This window comes from Lottia gigantea (assembly GCF_000327385.1).
Source record: "Lottia gigantea unplaced genomic scaffold LOTGIsca_20, whole genome shotgun sequence".
In the NCBI taxonomy this organism is placed as follows: Eukaryota; Metazoa; Mollusca; class Gastropoda; family Lottiidae; genus Lottia; species Lottia gigantea.
The window spans coordinates 2546768-2563763 of NW_008708401.1; the positions used below are offsets into that span (position 1 = coordinate 2546768).

A 16996-nucleotide genomic window follows, 5' to 3' on the forward strand; every position below is an offset into this window, starting at 1 on the left:
TGGCTCAGCTCAATAGATAATCTATCAAAAAGAAAAATATCAGACACCAAAAGAAGACGTTAGTTTCCAAAAGACCTTCAATTGGCCCCTGTCTGTGAACAATTTCAATAATACATCAGATTTTTCGGACAATCATTTCGACTCACAGAAGCAAATGCCTCTGATCTGAAATGCTTTCTGGATTCATGCGCAGATAATTCTAAAATTTGATTTTTTGTGTCAATTCTGGTGTTGCCAGTAAAAAAAAACAATGGAAAAGAGTGTGTGAATCGCCTATGTTAATTTTTACTGGATATGTGAAACATTTTCCAGTTAAATCTCAAAACCTAAACGCACTATCTTCTGTCAAAGACCGGAAGCCGAATTACCCGCGAAACATTAGCATTCTAATGGTTTAGAAACTGCACGAGGAAAAATAAAAGACCTTTTGGGGGACAGAATAATAAGTGGCAACTTTTTGGGAGGCGTTTTCAAGACAAAACATGTCAAGTGCTAATGAAGTATAGTGTACGGCAACGGTATGAAATATTATTTTTCTTATTTTGTGTATTCGGAACAGTTATTTGAGGAAAGGGTGCGTCTTCGCACTCAAATAATTCAAAATTCATTTCATTGAGTTCTATTCTCTGATTACACTGGTTTAAAAAAATTCGAGTGAAAATGACCTTCTTTCGGACTGAAAATTTCTCTTCTGTAAAATTCTTTCTTTTTTGCACAAACTTTTCCAGTGGTTGACATTTTCATCAACCCAATGACAATTTAAGCCTCTCGGTAGTATTTTGTAGTTGATATTTCAAATGATAAACAATGAAGTAGTCAGCAGAGAGTACTTCTGAATTTGATACAATAAACTTATTTCTGCTCTGGTACATGATAATCTTATTTTAGAAATTGAACTGGTTTTCAACTCTACTGAAGCTTCATCATGTCTCAGCCTCCAATCTTTTCATTTTACAACAGTTCAGCAATTCAGCATTCTCCTACAGTACAGTTTCCACAATATGGTGTACAACCCTTTCCCCCTCCGCAACATAACCCCTACGCTAACCAATATCACTACAATACATCAACATGGTCTTCCTATCCATCGTCTCCAGTACAAACATCACCACATCTCCAGTCCAGATCCCAAACACCTCAACTTTGTGGAAACATCAACAATTCTTATACCAGGTAAAGTGCTGTCTAAAATCAGATTTCTCTTCCTTGGTATTTAGTAGAAATACACTTCATATCTTTATTGCAGAGTTAGACCCTGCATAATTGTGATCCTCATATGAGTCCCTGAAATGTTCATGCAAATGTCCTCCTTTCTATCAGATGTATGGTAAATACAGTCAAATCAACAGCCAGACTGTTTCATACTTCAGTAAGAAGTTTTATCCGATCTATAGCACTAGTGCTAGACTTCACTGCATCAAATTTCCCTGTCTAAAATGATATTAATAACATAAGAAACTATGCTTTTACTAGAGATCAGAAAATGATATCTGTTAGTGAAAGTGGGTTGTGCAATCGAAACTAGACACTGGGTAAACTTTTTCCCTCACTGGCCATGACATCAGAATTTTTCTTGCCTTGAGAAGAAATCAGTCCCACAGCACCTAATTTCCTGGCAGATGACAATTCCATTATCAAGTGAGTTTTAATAAAAGGGATTTATGATCTATGGTTATAAATGAATTTCTGTCAACATGTCCTTGCAAGCAGTTGATATCAATTTGATCAATATTTCCTTTTAGTCCAAGAAGACAATCCTCACCATTGATGATACTCAGTCCAATCACAGAGCCAGCACTGTTCAAGAACAAAGGTTCAGTACTAATTGATGAGAATATGCATCCAAGAACACTACCTTCTCAGATGGTAAGTGCCAGTGCATCTGTTTCTAATATAAATCCTAATAAAGATGCCAGCACTACTACAAACTATGTGTACAAAAGCCCAAACCGATCACAGATTTTTCTAGAACGTGCCAAGAAACTGGGTATTGTGTGTGCCAGATCAGAATCTTCTTCCGAAGATATGTCGATAACAAACGGTTTTAATAGAGAAAATGAAGCTTTAGAGAAAAAAAATAAGCTCAATTCATTGTGCTACCATGATGCAGTGGTCATAGATAAAGAATCAACAAAAACTATGGATGACTTGTTTTCATCAGTGGCTCGGAAGATTACTACAGATGTTATCTGCTCGGCTGTAATGGAGTTAAATGCTGAATATGGGATATCAATTCAAGTTGATGATTTTCTGAAATCTGTGGATAATCTGTTAGATAACATTACAGATAACAATATTATTCGGGATGAGGAAGTGATACCGAATTTGGAGCCAATGCAGCTAGAAGCAGAAAGCAATTTGGAGAAGTTGTCGTCTGTTACTAGCAGTCAGACATCACTGCTGAACCCTGACACACCAGAATTAAAACCCCTTAATGTTGATATCATGGACAGCATGTATCTTCCCTTTCAAACCATTCCTATAAGTCCTGAATATCCGGAACAAAATGCCAATCATAACAATAATAATATCCACACTGAGAGTTATATGATGGCCTCCAGAAACACAGATTTCATGGACCTGAATTCATATTGGGAGGAAATGGTCAATGTAGAGACACAAACTGTTGTTGAAATGGTAGAAAAGGCTACTATTACTGAATTTACTAAGTCACAAACTGTTCAAGTAGAAAGACATACCACTGGTGTACAAACTGAACTACCTTTGGTTACAGCTGTACCACCGAAAGTTAAGTCTAAAAATAAGAAGTTGCAGACAGATCCAGAAATGTTTCGTGTGAAGTCTAGTGACTCTAATTATAGATATATGAAAATGTTAGAGGTAAGTATTTATCCTTAGTAAAAATTCTGCAAATACAAGATTTGAATTTGGGATTTAGCTTTGTTACATTATTTGATGAGTATAGTTTTAGCCATCTGCAGCTGTTGAAATGAACCACCCATGTAACCTTTGGCTTTAAGCCTTTTTACCTCCCTAGAGGCTACCTTCTTCACTTTTTATGTAGCCTTACCGGTTCTTGTGGGAAAAAGGTCAGCTATCTGAAATGATTTGCACAGACAACAACTATGCTCTTTATGTGCAATTAAATGCACGACATCTTTTGCCCTCAGCCTCAGAGATGACTTCCAAATTGGATAATTTCCATTGAATATGCTTTGAACACCCATTGGTATCTATAACTCTATGACCGTCAATACTATAATTGTTTTTAGAAAGAAGTATATAGTTTAAGAAGTCAGATGTGTTTGATAGAGATTCAGAGAGAACTACATGAATTACAGAGCACTAAGGTTAGGTGGACTGAATTTTTTACACCAAGGTTAGTAACGTTTTGCACATGTGATGTGAAAAAAAAATTTGTTTTCAAAAATATTAAATAGTCACTATTTTTTATATGGTAGCACTATTCCTTAAGTGTTCTACAACTTTTGTTCGAAAACCATCTATTAAAGTTCTGAATCTCGAAAGGAAACTAAAAATATATTGGTTGCAGCTAATTATAAGATCATTTTTCATGTTTTCTCATAATGTTTTTATATTTTTAGACATGAATGTAATGGGTTAAATGAAATGTTAGATGCTAGAGTGAATTGGTTAAAACAATGTCATATTAATATAAAGGTAAAAAAATCTTTCTATTTTCTTAGAAAGTTTCTCAAGTGTATAAATCAATTCTAGATATAGTGTCAGTAATCTATTTGACACCCCTCAACTTTCTATTGAATTCTTCCACACATGCATAATTTCTATCAATATGTAATGTATATGTAAGATAAGTTGAGCTCATTTGTTACAATTTGGGGAGTTTTTTTTTTGTTGCCTGTCAAATAATATCCATTATTTTTATGTTATATGAATGTAGATCTTGTTATAGTAATGGGGAAAATGAAGGCTGCTTTATTATGTGACAATCCTTACATGACCTACTTCTCTGGGTCATTTGTCTCATTTGTTTATTTCCCCAAAACAATAGCATTATCCCCATTCCTTGATTACCAGTATTTTAAGTGCATATACAAAACCTTTGATAAATGTCATGTTTGTATTTCAATAGACACAACTAGAATCTGGTATAGCAAGGCTTGATACAGGAGTAGGGTTAAAACAACTACCAGAGCCTAATATTTATATACCAACAGCTAATGGCAATCAGACCTTTGTACCTAAAACAGTAAGTCTTGCTTATACCTATAAATAGATTATATACTCTGTAGTGATTTAATTCCATATTTCATCAAAATTTCACTAGTCAACAATTCAACAATGTTATTACAGCAAATAGCAATTAGAAGTTATGAACTATTTCTTTATGAGAGTTGCTTCTGAAAATTATGAGAATTAGGGAAAACTTTAGAGGACTTCTTTTGATGATTTTAGGTGATGTGTCGTCCCAGTCAATTGGTAAGGGTTCAGCAAGCTAGTAATCGGGAATCATCAGTTCCTGAAAATCTGACTACTCAGAAGGACAATTTAGTATCTCAATTAGATATTGATAGTGAAATCTCAGATGATAAACAATCATTAGACGAAACAACTACGTCCTCCTCTTCTGGAGAAATTAATCCATACAAAGATTACCCATTGACACATCTAAAAGATTATGTGGTGAGTGAAAGATCATCTGAAAGCGATACATCGAATGAGGTCAAGGTTCAACTTGCAACAGACCATCACCGTATTAAGCAACTAAATAACACTGAGCACGAAGAAAATAGAAAAGAACTCATTGGGTATGACAACAGCTCAGTAACTGTGAATATTGAAAAATATACGTCCAAAGAGTCAGAAGAGGCACAGTCAGTTGACCAAACATCTGTTATGGCCTCTAATGAGTCAACTGTCAGGAATGATATCATGACAATACTGCTCGATGTGAACCCCATTTATGAGCCTGCAAGCATCAAATATCACACATCTACTTCTTTAAAAGCAAGTCATATATGTAATGATGAATCTCACTTGGGACATCACAATGTGAGTAAGCTTAATTTGAGCCTATCTGCTAATTTGGATGTTATAAAAGAACTGACAGAGACAATAAAAGAAGAAGCTGATATAGATACGCAAGTTCTCCAAAACACTAGAAGCACTGATCAGCCACAGCTGTCAGTGAAAATTGAAGATATCCCATTGCCTGATTCAGATGCTGAAGGACTGCTCGAAAAAAATGTTGAATATGTTGCTGAAGAAGAAAACAAGCTTGAAGAATATAGTTCCAGTGCGTTTTCAGATACTAAAACACGCTGTCTTGTAAAAAAAATTGACCATTATCTGTCAGAATCAATTTCTGATTGTCCTGAAGAAATAACCACTTTGCCTGATGTAATGAATCCAGAAGAGTCTGTTAATGGTAATAGCTTTGAAGCTCCAGTAGAAGAAACCTCAATTAATATCCCTAAAGACAACCCTCTTATACAAGAAATACCTCCAGTATTGAACAAAGACTTGTTAAAAGCGGTGACAACACAACTTGTCAATGACTATCCAAATCTGCTGTCAAATCCAGATTACCTGAAAAAACTTGCTGACCAGCAAACTCTGCTTCTTCAGTCATATTTGGATCAAAAAACAAATCCACAAACTGGTGCTCAAGCTGCAGGTCCTGACACTTCTCCACATAATATGGGTTCACTGCTAAGGAATGTTGTACCAGTATCAGCCACCCAACAAAGTAATTGCTCATTGAATCCAGCTGAAAAAATAAGTTCTGAGTTTGCCAAAATCTGCTCTACTGGTTCTTCAAGACCCAATTCTCCAGTTCATTTAGTTCAACCATCTGTCAATTTCATATCTCAGCAAAATATGTTACCACATTCACAGCAAATGATGTTAAGACCCCTTGGTCCATATGAACAACACTTTCCTGTTTCAAATTCAACATTCCAACAGCAATATAGTGTGAATGCCTTCCAAAATCAATACAGTAACAGACCAGCTTTTATTAATGCACAGAATGTTTCAGGATTGTTTCCAATAAGGCAGCAGCAGCCAATGGTGCCCCAAACTGCACTTTCAACCACTAATCAGACGCATACTGGTGCTCCATTTAGTAATCCTGTAGCTCCATATACAACCCAAAATGAAATGAATTGTTTCTCTCCCAACAATATTGAATCAAGCTCAAAGTTGATCAATGATGGAAAATCAGAGTCAACAGCCAATGGAAGTGATGGTATGAAAGATCCCAATTTACCAGAGAAACAAACTTTGAAGGAACAGTCACCACCATTGTCTATTAAATCCTACCTCGTTCAAAAAGATAAAGTGAAGTTGACGAAAAGAAAAAACCCTGTTAATACTGGTACTAGTGGAGAGGAAGATTCTCAGTCAATGGACACAAGTAGTGAAACTCTTCATAACACTTCCTTTTCTAAGCCTGAAATTTCGGATAAAGGCACATCAGAAATGAATACCCTTGGTGTTTCCCAAAGATTTAGCTCTCTTGTAGAGCTAAACCAGTCAGGATACATGTCAGATTGTAATATTGACTCCAAAGTAAAAAAGAATTCCTCACTGAAGCACCTGCAGCATGACAATTCAGGTTACATGTCTGATTCAGGTTTCAAAAGTATTCCTAAGACTACTGCTCCAGGATTTCAAAATAAAAAGGTTACCACAGCTGCATTGTTATCAGGGGCAAATGGATTCCAAAATGGTTCAAGTAAAACACATAGTATTCCAAGCCTCTTCTCCTTGTCTCTCAACTCAGATAATGTCCAAAGATTTCCAAATCCAACAGATTCCAAAGAAAATACTTACAAGCAAGAACCAATCAAGACCTTTGTTCAACAGCCAGAAGTGCTCCATTCTAGAAGTGAGAAGAAATCAACTGATACAGATATGAAGAGCAGAAAAAGAAATAAAACGACATCAGATCTATCCAGACCAAGTGAAAATAAACCATTGCCAATGTTCCAGACAAATTCAGGTCAAGATGATTGGGATTTGGAAGCTGATCCTTATCCAACTACCTTCAAATTCAAAACTGATGCCCAAAAATCGTTGAATTTTGGGACAAATGCATCTGATCTATGTACATTTTCTAAGCAAGCAGTTCAGTCCAATCCAAAGGGTGTCCCTAAGACAGCGAAGAAAACTGGTTTGAAATCTGAAGCTAAGATAAACACACAATTTCTTGGCCGTCTGTTGAAAAGTACAGAGAGTTCTAATGAAAGGAAGAATTCTAAAGCAATACCTCAAGCTCTAGCCATGAGTGCAAGTAAGATTTTGTTTATATTCAATTGTATGAAAGGTGGAGCTTTATTGGTAAATTTTATCAATTGTAAAATATTTTCGACGTCCCTTTCATTTTTTTAAAAAATCACACAATCTTATTAAACTAGTACTGTAGGCATTTGTTTGGGAGATATCTGTTGGAAAGGGAAGGGCGCCCTTTTAACTACATACCTTAAATGTTAGGCTGATTGTCATATTTTAATCTGGATTCTCAATCCTATTAATAAATCTCAAGCTAACTTCTAGAACATCTGTGAGATCAACCAATAAATGTTTAGTATTGTAAGGTGATCTTTCAAGTTATATTTGTGACTAGTAACTGATGTTTATTATTAGGTATACAAGATATTGATGAAGAAGAGGTAGATGAATGGAAAACTGTTCCAGTAAGTTATTTTATTGGTTCTAATGTTTGGGAATATAAAATCCTGCTGTGGTCGAGGAAGCTTTCTCCGGAGTTTACAAATGAGATTTTCAAACATGTACAATATGGTTCTTCAACTTTCTGTAAAAGATTTTTGAATGTGCAGCATGTCATGATGAAAATATCAAGTTGAAATGGTTGGGTTAAAATTTAAGGATATTTCACTAATTCATTTGTAAATATGCCAATCTTGATTCTAGAAAAAAATCAAGAAAATAAAACCAGAAGTGGTATTACCACCACCACCTAAACCTACTGGAAAGAAAAAGAGAACAGTTAAAGAAGATGCTGCCTTTATAAAATTAATAGAATTAATGACAGCTAGAATTCCTAATACCAATAGGTTTAATGTCTCCTTTAATTTTGTCTTGGTATTTGATCTTGAATGAATTTATCAATTAGATACTTAGAGTCCCTCGCAAGCTATTTCAGACTGACACAAAATTTTCCTTGTTGTTAATCTGAATTTTGAGATTTTGAAATAGACTCTTTTTCAACCAGGCCTCTACTTGCATTCTACTGGTTACACTCTTTTTAAATGTCACCTTGGAACCTTAATAAACATTGTATACCTTGATGAGTATATATTCCTTTTGTGATTTTGTACTTCTAGGGATGATGTGATTTATATTATTGGTGAAATACGTAAAAAAAAAGGAACATTGAAGGGGATCCCATTAAAAAATATTATAGAAATGGGAACAACCATCATGTCTAGTAAAGATAATAATCACAAAATAGTCAGTGTTGTTAAATTACTTAAAGATACCATTCAGTTTCAGTTCCATGGTTTATAAAATACCTCTTCTTGTCATGTGGCATTTTCATCTCATCCCAAGGATCTAGTCTAACCATCTATTGATATTTTGATGTTACCAAAGTCATGACATCAAGGTCTAAATTGGATTTTCATTGTCAATAGTGCATTGACATGTCTTTGATATAATACTGTGGTCTTTGGTGGTGTCTTGTACCACAAAAATTCTACTTTGCAATCAACTAGTCATTTCAAATTTAAATTATGAATGGCTTATATATTCTCTTTTTTCAATGATGACAGACCACTGCTAGTAAAGTTCAAGTAGCAACACATTTTGCTAAAGATGTACCCCCAAGATTTAAACGTATTATGGAACAAACTGTAACAGAGGTGGGTATGATGGTAAGGTTGAAGGGAAATATACAATTATGATATACCATAAAGCAAGAAAACAATAACAAACTTTATGCATCTCTTGCACACCATAATCTGAATTATTCCAATTACTCCAAGCACAGGTGTCTGTATTCTAATGAAAAGAAAGTTTCTTTTAAATCCATCTAATAACTTCCAGAGTGTTATTGTATCTATTTCCTTGTTTATTTTAGTTATCTCTACCTAAATCCTATGAAGAAGGTGATGTTTGTGTTATATGTTGTGATGAATTATCAGCAGAAAGAACCAAAGCTTTAGACTGTGGTCATGAATTCCATATTATGGTATGTAGTTTAATAGTTAGCAGGCTAAACTGAACTATATCACAAATATTACTGTGATCTCTTTATTACTATTCAATTTAAACTTGAGTAAAATTGATGTCCGTAAAAAGGAGGTGGGGTGCTTTATTTACATGGACAGAGATTTTCCCAGATTCACTTGAGGGTAGGAAGGGTTACGCATTATATTCACAATTATATGGTAGTGTATTTTGATGTTGTTTATTTCAGTGTATAAATGAATGGGTGTATAAACATGAAAGAACATGTCCAACATGTCGTCAAATAGCTCTTTTCCCTGAAGAATTTCCTACCCTAGGTAAAAATGAAAATAGATTTATGCTTTTATGTGATAAACCTTGTGAGATATTCTTTTTCCATGTGAACAATAAGAACCAATCAAAGTATTACTATTAATCTTACTACATGATATAAAGTGACTTAAACTAAGTACAGATAAGTAACTGTTCAAATCGGTGCACTATAACATGCTTAGTACTGAAATTACAAATGTTCAGTGTTTACTTATGACTCCATTCGAACCCCCCCCCTCCCCGCCCCCCCACGTTCCTCAATAGATGTTCAATGAAGCTTTTGTTGAACACAGGTAGGTAGGTAGATGCTGGTAATCAAAGTAGTTGGTAGTTAGATGGGTTGAATTGGATGATTCTGTACTGTTGATTTGGTAGTTGATAATTTGTGAGATCTGGTTGGATGACATAGTGGTGTGTGCTGCACACAGAATTTGTTTGAACAGAACTGGTTATCAATGATTGTGCCCAAGAAGTTCTTAAAATTTAAGTTGAAAGATGGCAGATGGCAAGTTGAGTGCCAATCAGATTATCAGAATATCCACTACATCATGGTATTTATGTTTCAGGTGCTGGTTAAAGGGTTCAGTGTTAAATATTGGTATAATATCATATATATTGTCTGAATTTACAGGACACAGTCCTTGATTTCGCCTCTAAAACACCCAATCTCAATGTTCACATTGTATATTAAAGGTACACTATCTCTTAGGATGACTAAAAAATAGAAATTTTTAAACTTGGTTCTTTCTTCATGAGTGGATATACCTAGTGACAAACTATACAAAAGAATCTCTCTATAATCCAATAACTCCATTAAACTAAGTAATAATTCATTAAACTAAGTAATAATTCATTAAACTAAGTAATTATTCATTAAACTAAGTAATAATTCATTAAACTTAGTAATAATTCATTAAACTAAGTAATAACTAAGTAATAATTCATTAAACTTAGTAATAATTCATTAAACTTAGTAATGAAGTAAGTTTAAGAAACATATTTCAATAGTTATTTAATTTAATGAATAAAGAAATTCTTTTTAATAGTCATTGCACCTGGTAAGTCCCAACTGATGAATATATACGTTTGTTGACCAAGTTTGAGATTTTAAATTTTATGTCCATTCTAAGAGGTAGAATTAACTTTGAAGTGCTATATACCTTTCAAGAGTTAAACTATAGTCTGACGCAAAGATATTGCTTTCAATGTTCTTTTATATCTGATATTTTTTTTGAATGAACTGATGTGAATTAAATTTTTTACTATAATGTAAAGTGCTCTATTGACATGGGGATTTATGTTTTTTTTATGGTTAAATGCAAAATATATGATTGATGTCAGTCATCATTTAGTGCTCATTTTATCAATAAAGTATGTTAATTAAATATTTTCAATAACTTCTGATTTCTTATAAACTGAATAGAATATGACATTACTAATTCAGATACCAGTCAATTCAAATGCCTGCCTTATGGTTTTATATGCCCCCATGAAACATCTGGATGCATATTGCTGTCCTTACGTCTGTCCATATTTTGTAATTTTGGTATATATGTATATACTAATGAGATCTCAGTCAATTCAAATTCGGTAAGAAACACGTGAACGGTATAAGAGTTAGTGCCCTTGACTTAGATATAATAAAAAGCGACCATCTGGCTTGTAAACACAATTGAGGCGACATTGATTATCCGATCTTGATGAAACTTGGTATGCAAGTAGATATTTTTGAAATCTCAGTCCAGTCCGAATTTGGTAACAATTATATGAGTTATTGCCCTTGATTTACCAAACGCGACATATATTTGACTTAAAGACACACCGTAGTTTCAATTTGTAACTGATCTTGATGTGGTCTGAATGTATTAAATAGACAATAGAGTACGGTAATTGATATAAAATATTGTAGTATTTATCCGTATATTTCATAGAAATGTCCACGATAATAAATAAAACCAATAATAGGTCATATGATATCCTTCTCTAGAATCCATAGTATAACAACTTGGTAATAAGGATTCACTAGCATCTTCCTTAGTAGGAACCAGGTAACTTCCATTCCAGTATATCGTACACGTAGGCGGTGACGCGTCTTCTATTACAGATGATCGAAACAATACATCTATTGACTAAAACGTTAAAAATGTTAATTTAAGCATTCCTTAAAACGTTGTTGAGATAAAATCAATTAAAAGCCGTTCATATCAATGACACCAATGAAAAATTTCTGCGATTACCATGCAAGTTCATGCAAATCGATTCTCGAATGAATATGGAAAAATATAAGGAAATGATAATTTTCTTACATATTTAAACCCTCTATCACCGGAACGTATACTGAATTTGAAAGGACCATGGTCACACGAACCAACACTAAAAGATTCTGAAAAATTTCCTGCCGTTATTTCTGGTGTTTTGACTGTTTCTATACAACCTCTAAAAAACAACATAAGCGTAATTAGAGTTTTACGGCTCACACTATGCATTGTTTACAAGCCAAGCAAATATTCACCCACTAGCAGCTTTGAATAAGAATATTTGGCTGTAGGACCTACAGTAACAATCAATCACCAGTATGAAATATTCAACATAGTCATAGACTTCTTCCGAAGTGATAATGAACTATATAACCAAGTTTTGTCAAAATCTGAATAGTAACAACAGACATTTTCACAAGTTTCGTCAAGAATTGTGCCTTCTAGAAAATTGAACGCATTTTTAAGACCAAGATAGTACGCAAGATGGGTACAAAAGGGGCATCTACCCTCTCCCCGATGATATAGTATTTACCCTCATATAATATGATTTTAAAACTGTTTGCCCCAAATACATGTCTATGAAAGAATGCATTCCGACATTGTTCCCTCCGCCATTAATACAACCTGTCCCTTATTAAATATTGTACCCCAAAGGTCCAGGAAGTTAGCACCGTCATTGAGCGAAATTGCCGAACAGTCGAGTAATGACGTTAACTTACCTTGGATCCCACGTATCATTAACAGTCACAAGGAACTGTGCTGCAAGATCTATATCACCATTGACATTTAGATCAACATTTTGATGCATATTCTTTAGTGCGAATATCAGTAATATCTTTATCAAATATTTCATAATTAAAATGAGTTACCATTCTATAATTGAAAAGGGAATGCTTCACATTTAAATTTGAAAGAAAGAATCTGAAATCCATAGGCTATACGTGATCCTTTGGTAGCACCTCGGAGTAGAGATCACATTAATGAAAGTAACACAATTTTATACAACGTTTCAGCAATTTACAATGTCATCATCAGGTAAAATGAGGAAGTACATATATAATACAAGAAGATATATATATATATACACATATGTACATACATATAATTATAATAGGGAATAAATAATAGAATAAAACCCAGGTGTGGTATACCATTAGATTGTGTTCCATTATTCAGTACGCTAAACATATTCGTAGACTAAGAATGATAAATAATATGAAAATCTAAACCTTCAAATATGTTGGTTATAAGATTTGATTTGGTAAAGTGCGAAATTTCCCATTATTTAAAGGGCAGATCCCCGTTTGCGGCGTTGATTGTGGTGAACCCTTTTACTTATTAGATTGAAAAAATCGCTACCTACAACCCAATCAAATCAATGCATTTACAAACTCCATGATACAAGAAGTATTTGCTATTGCAGTCTATAGGTATTAGACCCAATTCGGAATACCCTGACATTGTGAAGATGAACCACCATGCCAATGGACTAATGAATTCATTTCCAATAAACATGCTCTAAGCATAAGATTCTTTGCATTGGAATTGATTTCTATTTGCAATTCCATTATAGATAACCCAGATTGATCGTTTAAAGATTGAGGCACGATTTTGGAATAAAAGACTGCTTCTATAAAAACAAATAACAAAGCTTTCATGACATGATGGCACAGACAGAAAGCATGATAGATGACTCAATTTTCTGAAAAAAATCTAAGAGCTAATTCTTCTTTTCTTACCCTACAGCCAGAGTGTTCTCGTGTAATTTTGAAATTATTACCTCATGGAGACTAAAACATTATATCAGCTGTTGTCAACCGTATTTAAATTAATGATAATTTTTGTATAAAAAATCGATTTATATTACTGATATCAGTTATATTTTATGATTAAATTTTTTTTAAATGATTGAATGCACGCCATAAATTAAAGGGTTAAGGGTTCTAGAAATGTTTTAACTGATGAAGAAGTATAAAACATATTCTCAATCAACAGAGATGGATAGATTGAACATCTAGATTGGAAGCTACCCCGGCCAATTCTCTTGGCATTGATCTTTCCCCGATTATCCGTACCAACTTACAGCTGGGCCGACTGGAATAATGAGAAAAACAATAACTTATTCGATGTCATGAGTGACTTTCTGCATAAAGAGCATATTCCTATGGACCTTGTTCGTGTTGTATGCCAAGCAGCCTAAAGAGATAAGTGTTATAGCCTATTCGATCAACTAGAGTGACCTCAGATGTAGGCAAATTAACCATAATTCTCGAAACTTTCTAAAGTGAAGAATTGTCCGATGTGGATGTAGATTTCAATGTCTGATGTGGATTTTCATTTCAATATCTGGTGTGGATTTTGATTAAAACGTCCGATGTGGATGCACTTTTCAATGTCTGATGTGGACGTAGATTTCAATGTCTGATGTGAATATAGATTTCAAAGTTTGATGTAGATGTTGATTTCAATTTCAGGTGTGGATGTAGATTTCAATGTCTGTTCTGAATGTAGATTTCAATGTCTAAGATAGATGTTGATTTCAAGTTCAGGTGTGGATGTAGATTTCAATGTCTGATCTGAATGTAGATTTCAATGTCTAAGATAGATGTTGATTTCAATTTCAGGTGTGGATGTAGATTTCAATGTCTCGTGAATGTAGATTTCAAAGTCTGATGTGGATGTAGATTTCAATGTCAGGTGTGAGTGCAGATTTCAATGTCAGGTGTGGATTTAGATTTCAATGTCAGGTGTGGATGTAAATTTCAATGGCAGGTGTGGTGTGGATGTAATCCAATTGTGTTTGTTGTGAACGAAGCTCCAATATCTGATGTGGATTTGAATTTAAATGTCTGATGTGAATGTAAATTTCAGTGTATGATGTGGATGATATTCAATATTTGTTGAGGACGAGATTTCAATGGACGATGTGAATCGAAATTCCATCTTATTCTGTCATGCAAGAAGTATTCAATGGTAAGATGGACTCCTTAAACCTTTCAGATATCAAGTCATTTAACCACAGCTAATGAGTGTCCTGCACCACATCCAACCTGGCTGATTTTAACAAAAGATATTGTCTGTAACATTCTTGGCATCAAAATATTTTCCTCGTCCCCAGTTCCACAGATTCCATGTTCATTCCATCCCCAACTATATACATTACCATCTTCTAATTAATAGAATGAGAAAAATTCTATTGAGTTTCAAACTACTGTATAACACAGTGAAGAGTATCTTGACTACCATTGTCATAACCAGTACATTAAGAATGGGTGATTGTCTAAAAAGGCTATATCCTCACACAACAGCATTATCATGTGAGATTCTCCTTTTGGGGAATCATCTCCTAACCTTGCAAAAATGCATTAGCCTTGACAATTTCGCAAGAAAGCAGAAAAAAAACATTAATTGAAAGATATAATCAAAAATAATTCTGTCATTTTATTCCCCAGCAATAATAAAAAAATGTGAGAATTGAGCCGGACTAGACATATTTATGTGAGTCCATACTGCTAATAGAATGAAACAATACTTACCGTCTAATGCTAAATTGTGTTCTGATCCACACGACATTTGTTGGATTAAGGGGAGATAATCTACCAAGCCTGGGTTTTTATCATATTGATGATAACATTGACGTCCCAGTTGACCATAATCACCACGTCCCCAGCTATAAACTTTTCCATCCTCTACGATTATAATAAATTTATTCCATGACATAATATGAAATTTTGAAACTAGTAGTACCTCTGTATGACGTCCATAAAGCTGGCAAGGCTTATTTTTTTTCATAATTATCAGCTACAGCTAGACAAAAATATCAGTTACAGCTAGTCAAAACTATCAGCTACATTTAATCAAAACTATCAGCTACCGCTAGACAAAACTATCAGCAACAGCTAGACAAAACTATCAGCTACAGCTAGACAAAACTATCAGCGATATTTAGTCAAAACTATCAGCTACAGCTAGACAAAACTATCAGCTACATTTAGTCAAAACTATCAGCTACAGCTAGACAAAACTATCAGCTACAGCTAGACAAAACTATCAGCTACAGCTAGACAAAACTATCAGCTACATTTAGTCAAAACTATCAGCTACATTTAGTCAAAACTATCAGTTACAGCTAGTCAAAACTATCAGCTACAGCTAGACAAAACTAGCAACAACAGCCATTTGAAACTATCAATTCCAATTTTGTCAGCTGGTAAAGCATACTTTCTTATGATTATGTTTGATGCCTGATAATTTCATTGACTAACCTGTTAAAAGTAAAATATGAGACCAGCCACTCTTTATCTGTTTTATGGTACCAATATTAGTAGGTAAAGTTAATATTATGGGAATACTGTCACCTTGAGTATTCTGACCATATTTATTACACCCCCATATATACACACACCCTGAAACTAGATAGCACTAATAATAAATATACCTTGTATTAATAGAGTGGTAGGCACTGAAATAACATGCATTCAAAATCAAGACCCTGTTACTGTTGAGATGTAAACTTAAAGTAAAGAAGTTTTAATATATATTTGAGAATGTGTTAGCATCGTTTTGAACCATTTCAATTTTCAATCAGATACCTGTATTCCTGAAATTCTGCTAAAACTTAGCGTTTGATGATGTCACTATCGCAAAGTTTGCTAATATTATAAAGGCTCTTTGTGATAGTGGTATCATCTTTCCAATCCCTTTAAATTACATATCAGGCCCACTCTTTATTAGAGCAATCATCACAGAAATTACTAAAAGAGAGATCCATCTTCAAATCAAATAGAGAGTAAAATTTGAAATTTTTACCTGTCAATGCCCCTGAATGAAAAGATCCACAGAAAATTTTGCAAACATTCTCAGGCAGATAAACTGAAATAAATTAGGTTATTTCAAAATTTATAAGCCATGGCTTTTGAAAAATAAACCAAAATATTACAGAACATTCCATTCAATTTGAATATAATTAACACATCCATAATACATTTTGCTAGGAGAAGGGAGATTACTCTACTTTGTTTCTTGACAACCATCACCTAAAATACAGCAATAGGCTACGTTACCATAGACTCAGAATCAGCTAACCTACCTTTAGATGGCTGTTGCATTACCTTACAGTCAGATAATTTGAAGCCTAACTGTTCTTTCTTTCCGCTACCCCATGCATAAACATCACCAGTCTCTGCAAAAAAAGTCCTTTAGCTCTGATTCTTGTGAATAGAATTAGCTACAAAACAACAAAACCTTGTCAACTTTTCTCGGGAATG

The 16996-nt window shown here is 34.0% G+C and overlaps 2 protein-coding genes across 2 annotated transcripts in view; one reads left to right on the plus strand and one right to left on the minus strand.

Annotated features, from left to right (window-relative positions):
• Positions 1–925: 925 nt before the first annotated feature.
• LOTGIDRAFT_231602 (hypothetical protein) lies at positions 926–10048 on the plus strand (the record flags this gene model as incomplete). The annotated part of the gene is made up of 13 exons (XM_009053776.1): positions 926–1173; positions 1743–2841; positions 3234–3340; positions 3567–3642; positions 4076–4192; positions 4399–7240; positions 7594–7643; positions 7882–8024; positions 8295–8421; positions 8742–8831; positions 9050–9160; positions 9389–9476; positions 10038–10048. 13 exons carry the CDS (start codon positions 926–928, stop codon positions 10046–10048), a joined length of 5109 nt encoding a protein of 1702 aa, XP_009052024.1.
• Positions 10049–11396: 1348 nt separating this feature from the next.
• The window catches only part of LOTGIDRAFT_159469 (hypothetical protein), a gene marked incomplete at both ends in the record, with an annotated part of 7106 nt that continues 1506 nt past the window's right edge, over positions 11397–16996 (minus strand). Inside the window, 8 exons of the mRNA XM_009053777.1 lie at positions 11397–11600; positions 11778–11907; positions 12449–12564; positions 14780–14898; positions 15266–15418; positions 15995–16135; positions 16539–16601; positions 16819–16911. Of these exons, the coding sequence (XP_009052025.1) occupies positions 11397–11600; positions 11778–11907; positions 12449–12564; positions 14780–14898; positions 15266–15418; positions 15995–16135; positions 16539–16601; positions 16819–16911 (1019 nt within the window). The remainder of the gene's footprint in view (positions 11601–11777; positions 11908–12448; positions 12565–14779; positions 14899–15265; positions 15419–15994; positions 16136–16538; positions 16602–16818; positions 16912–16996) is intronic.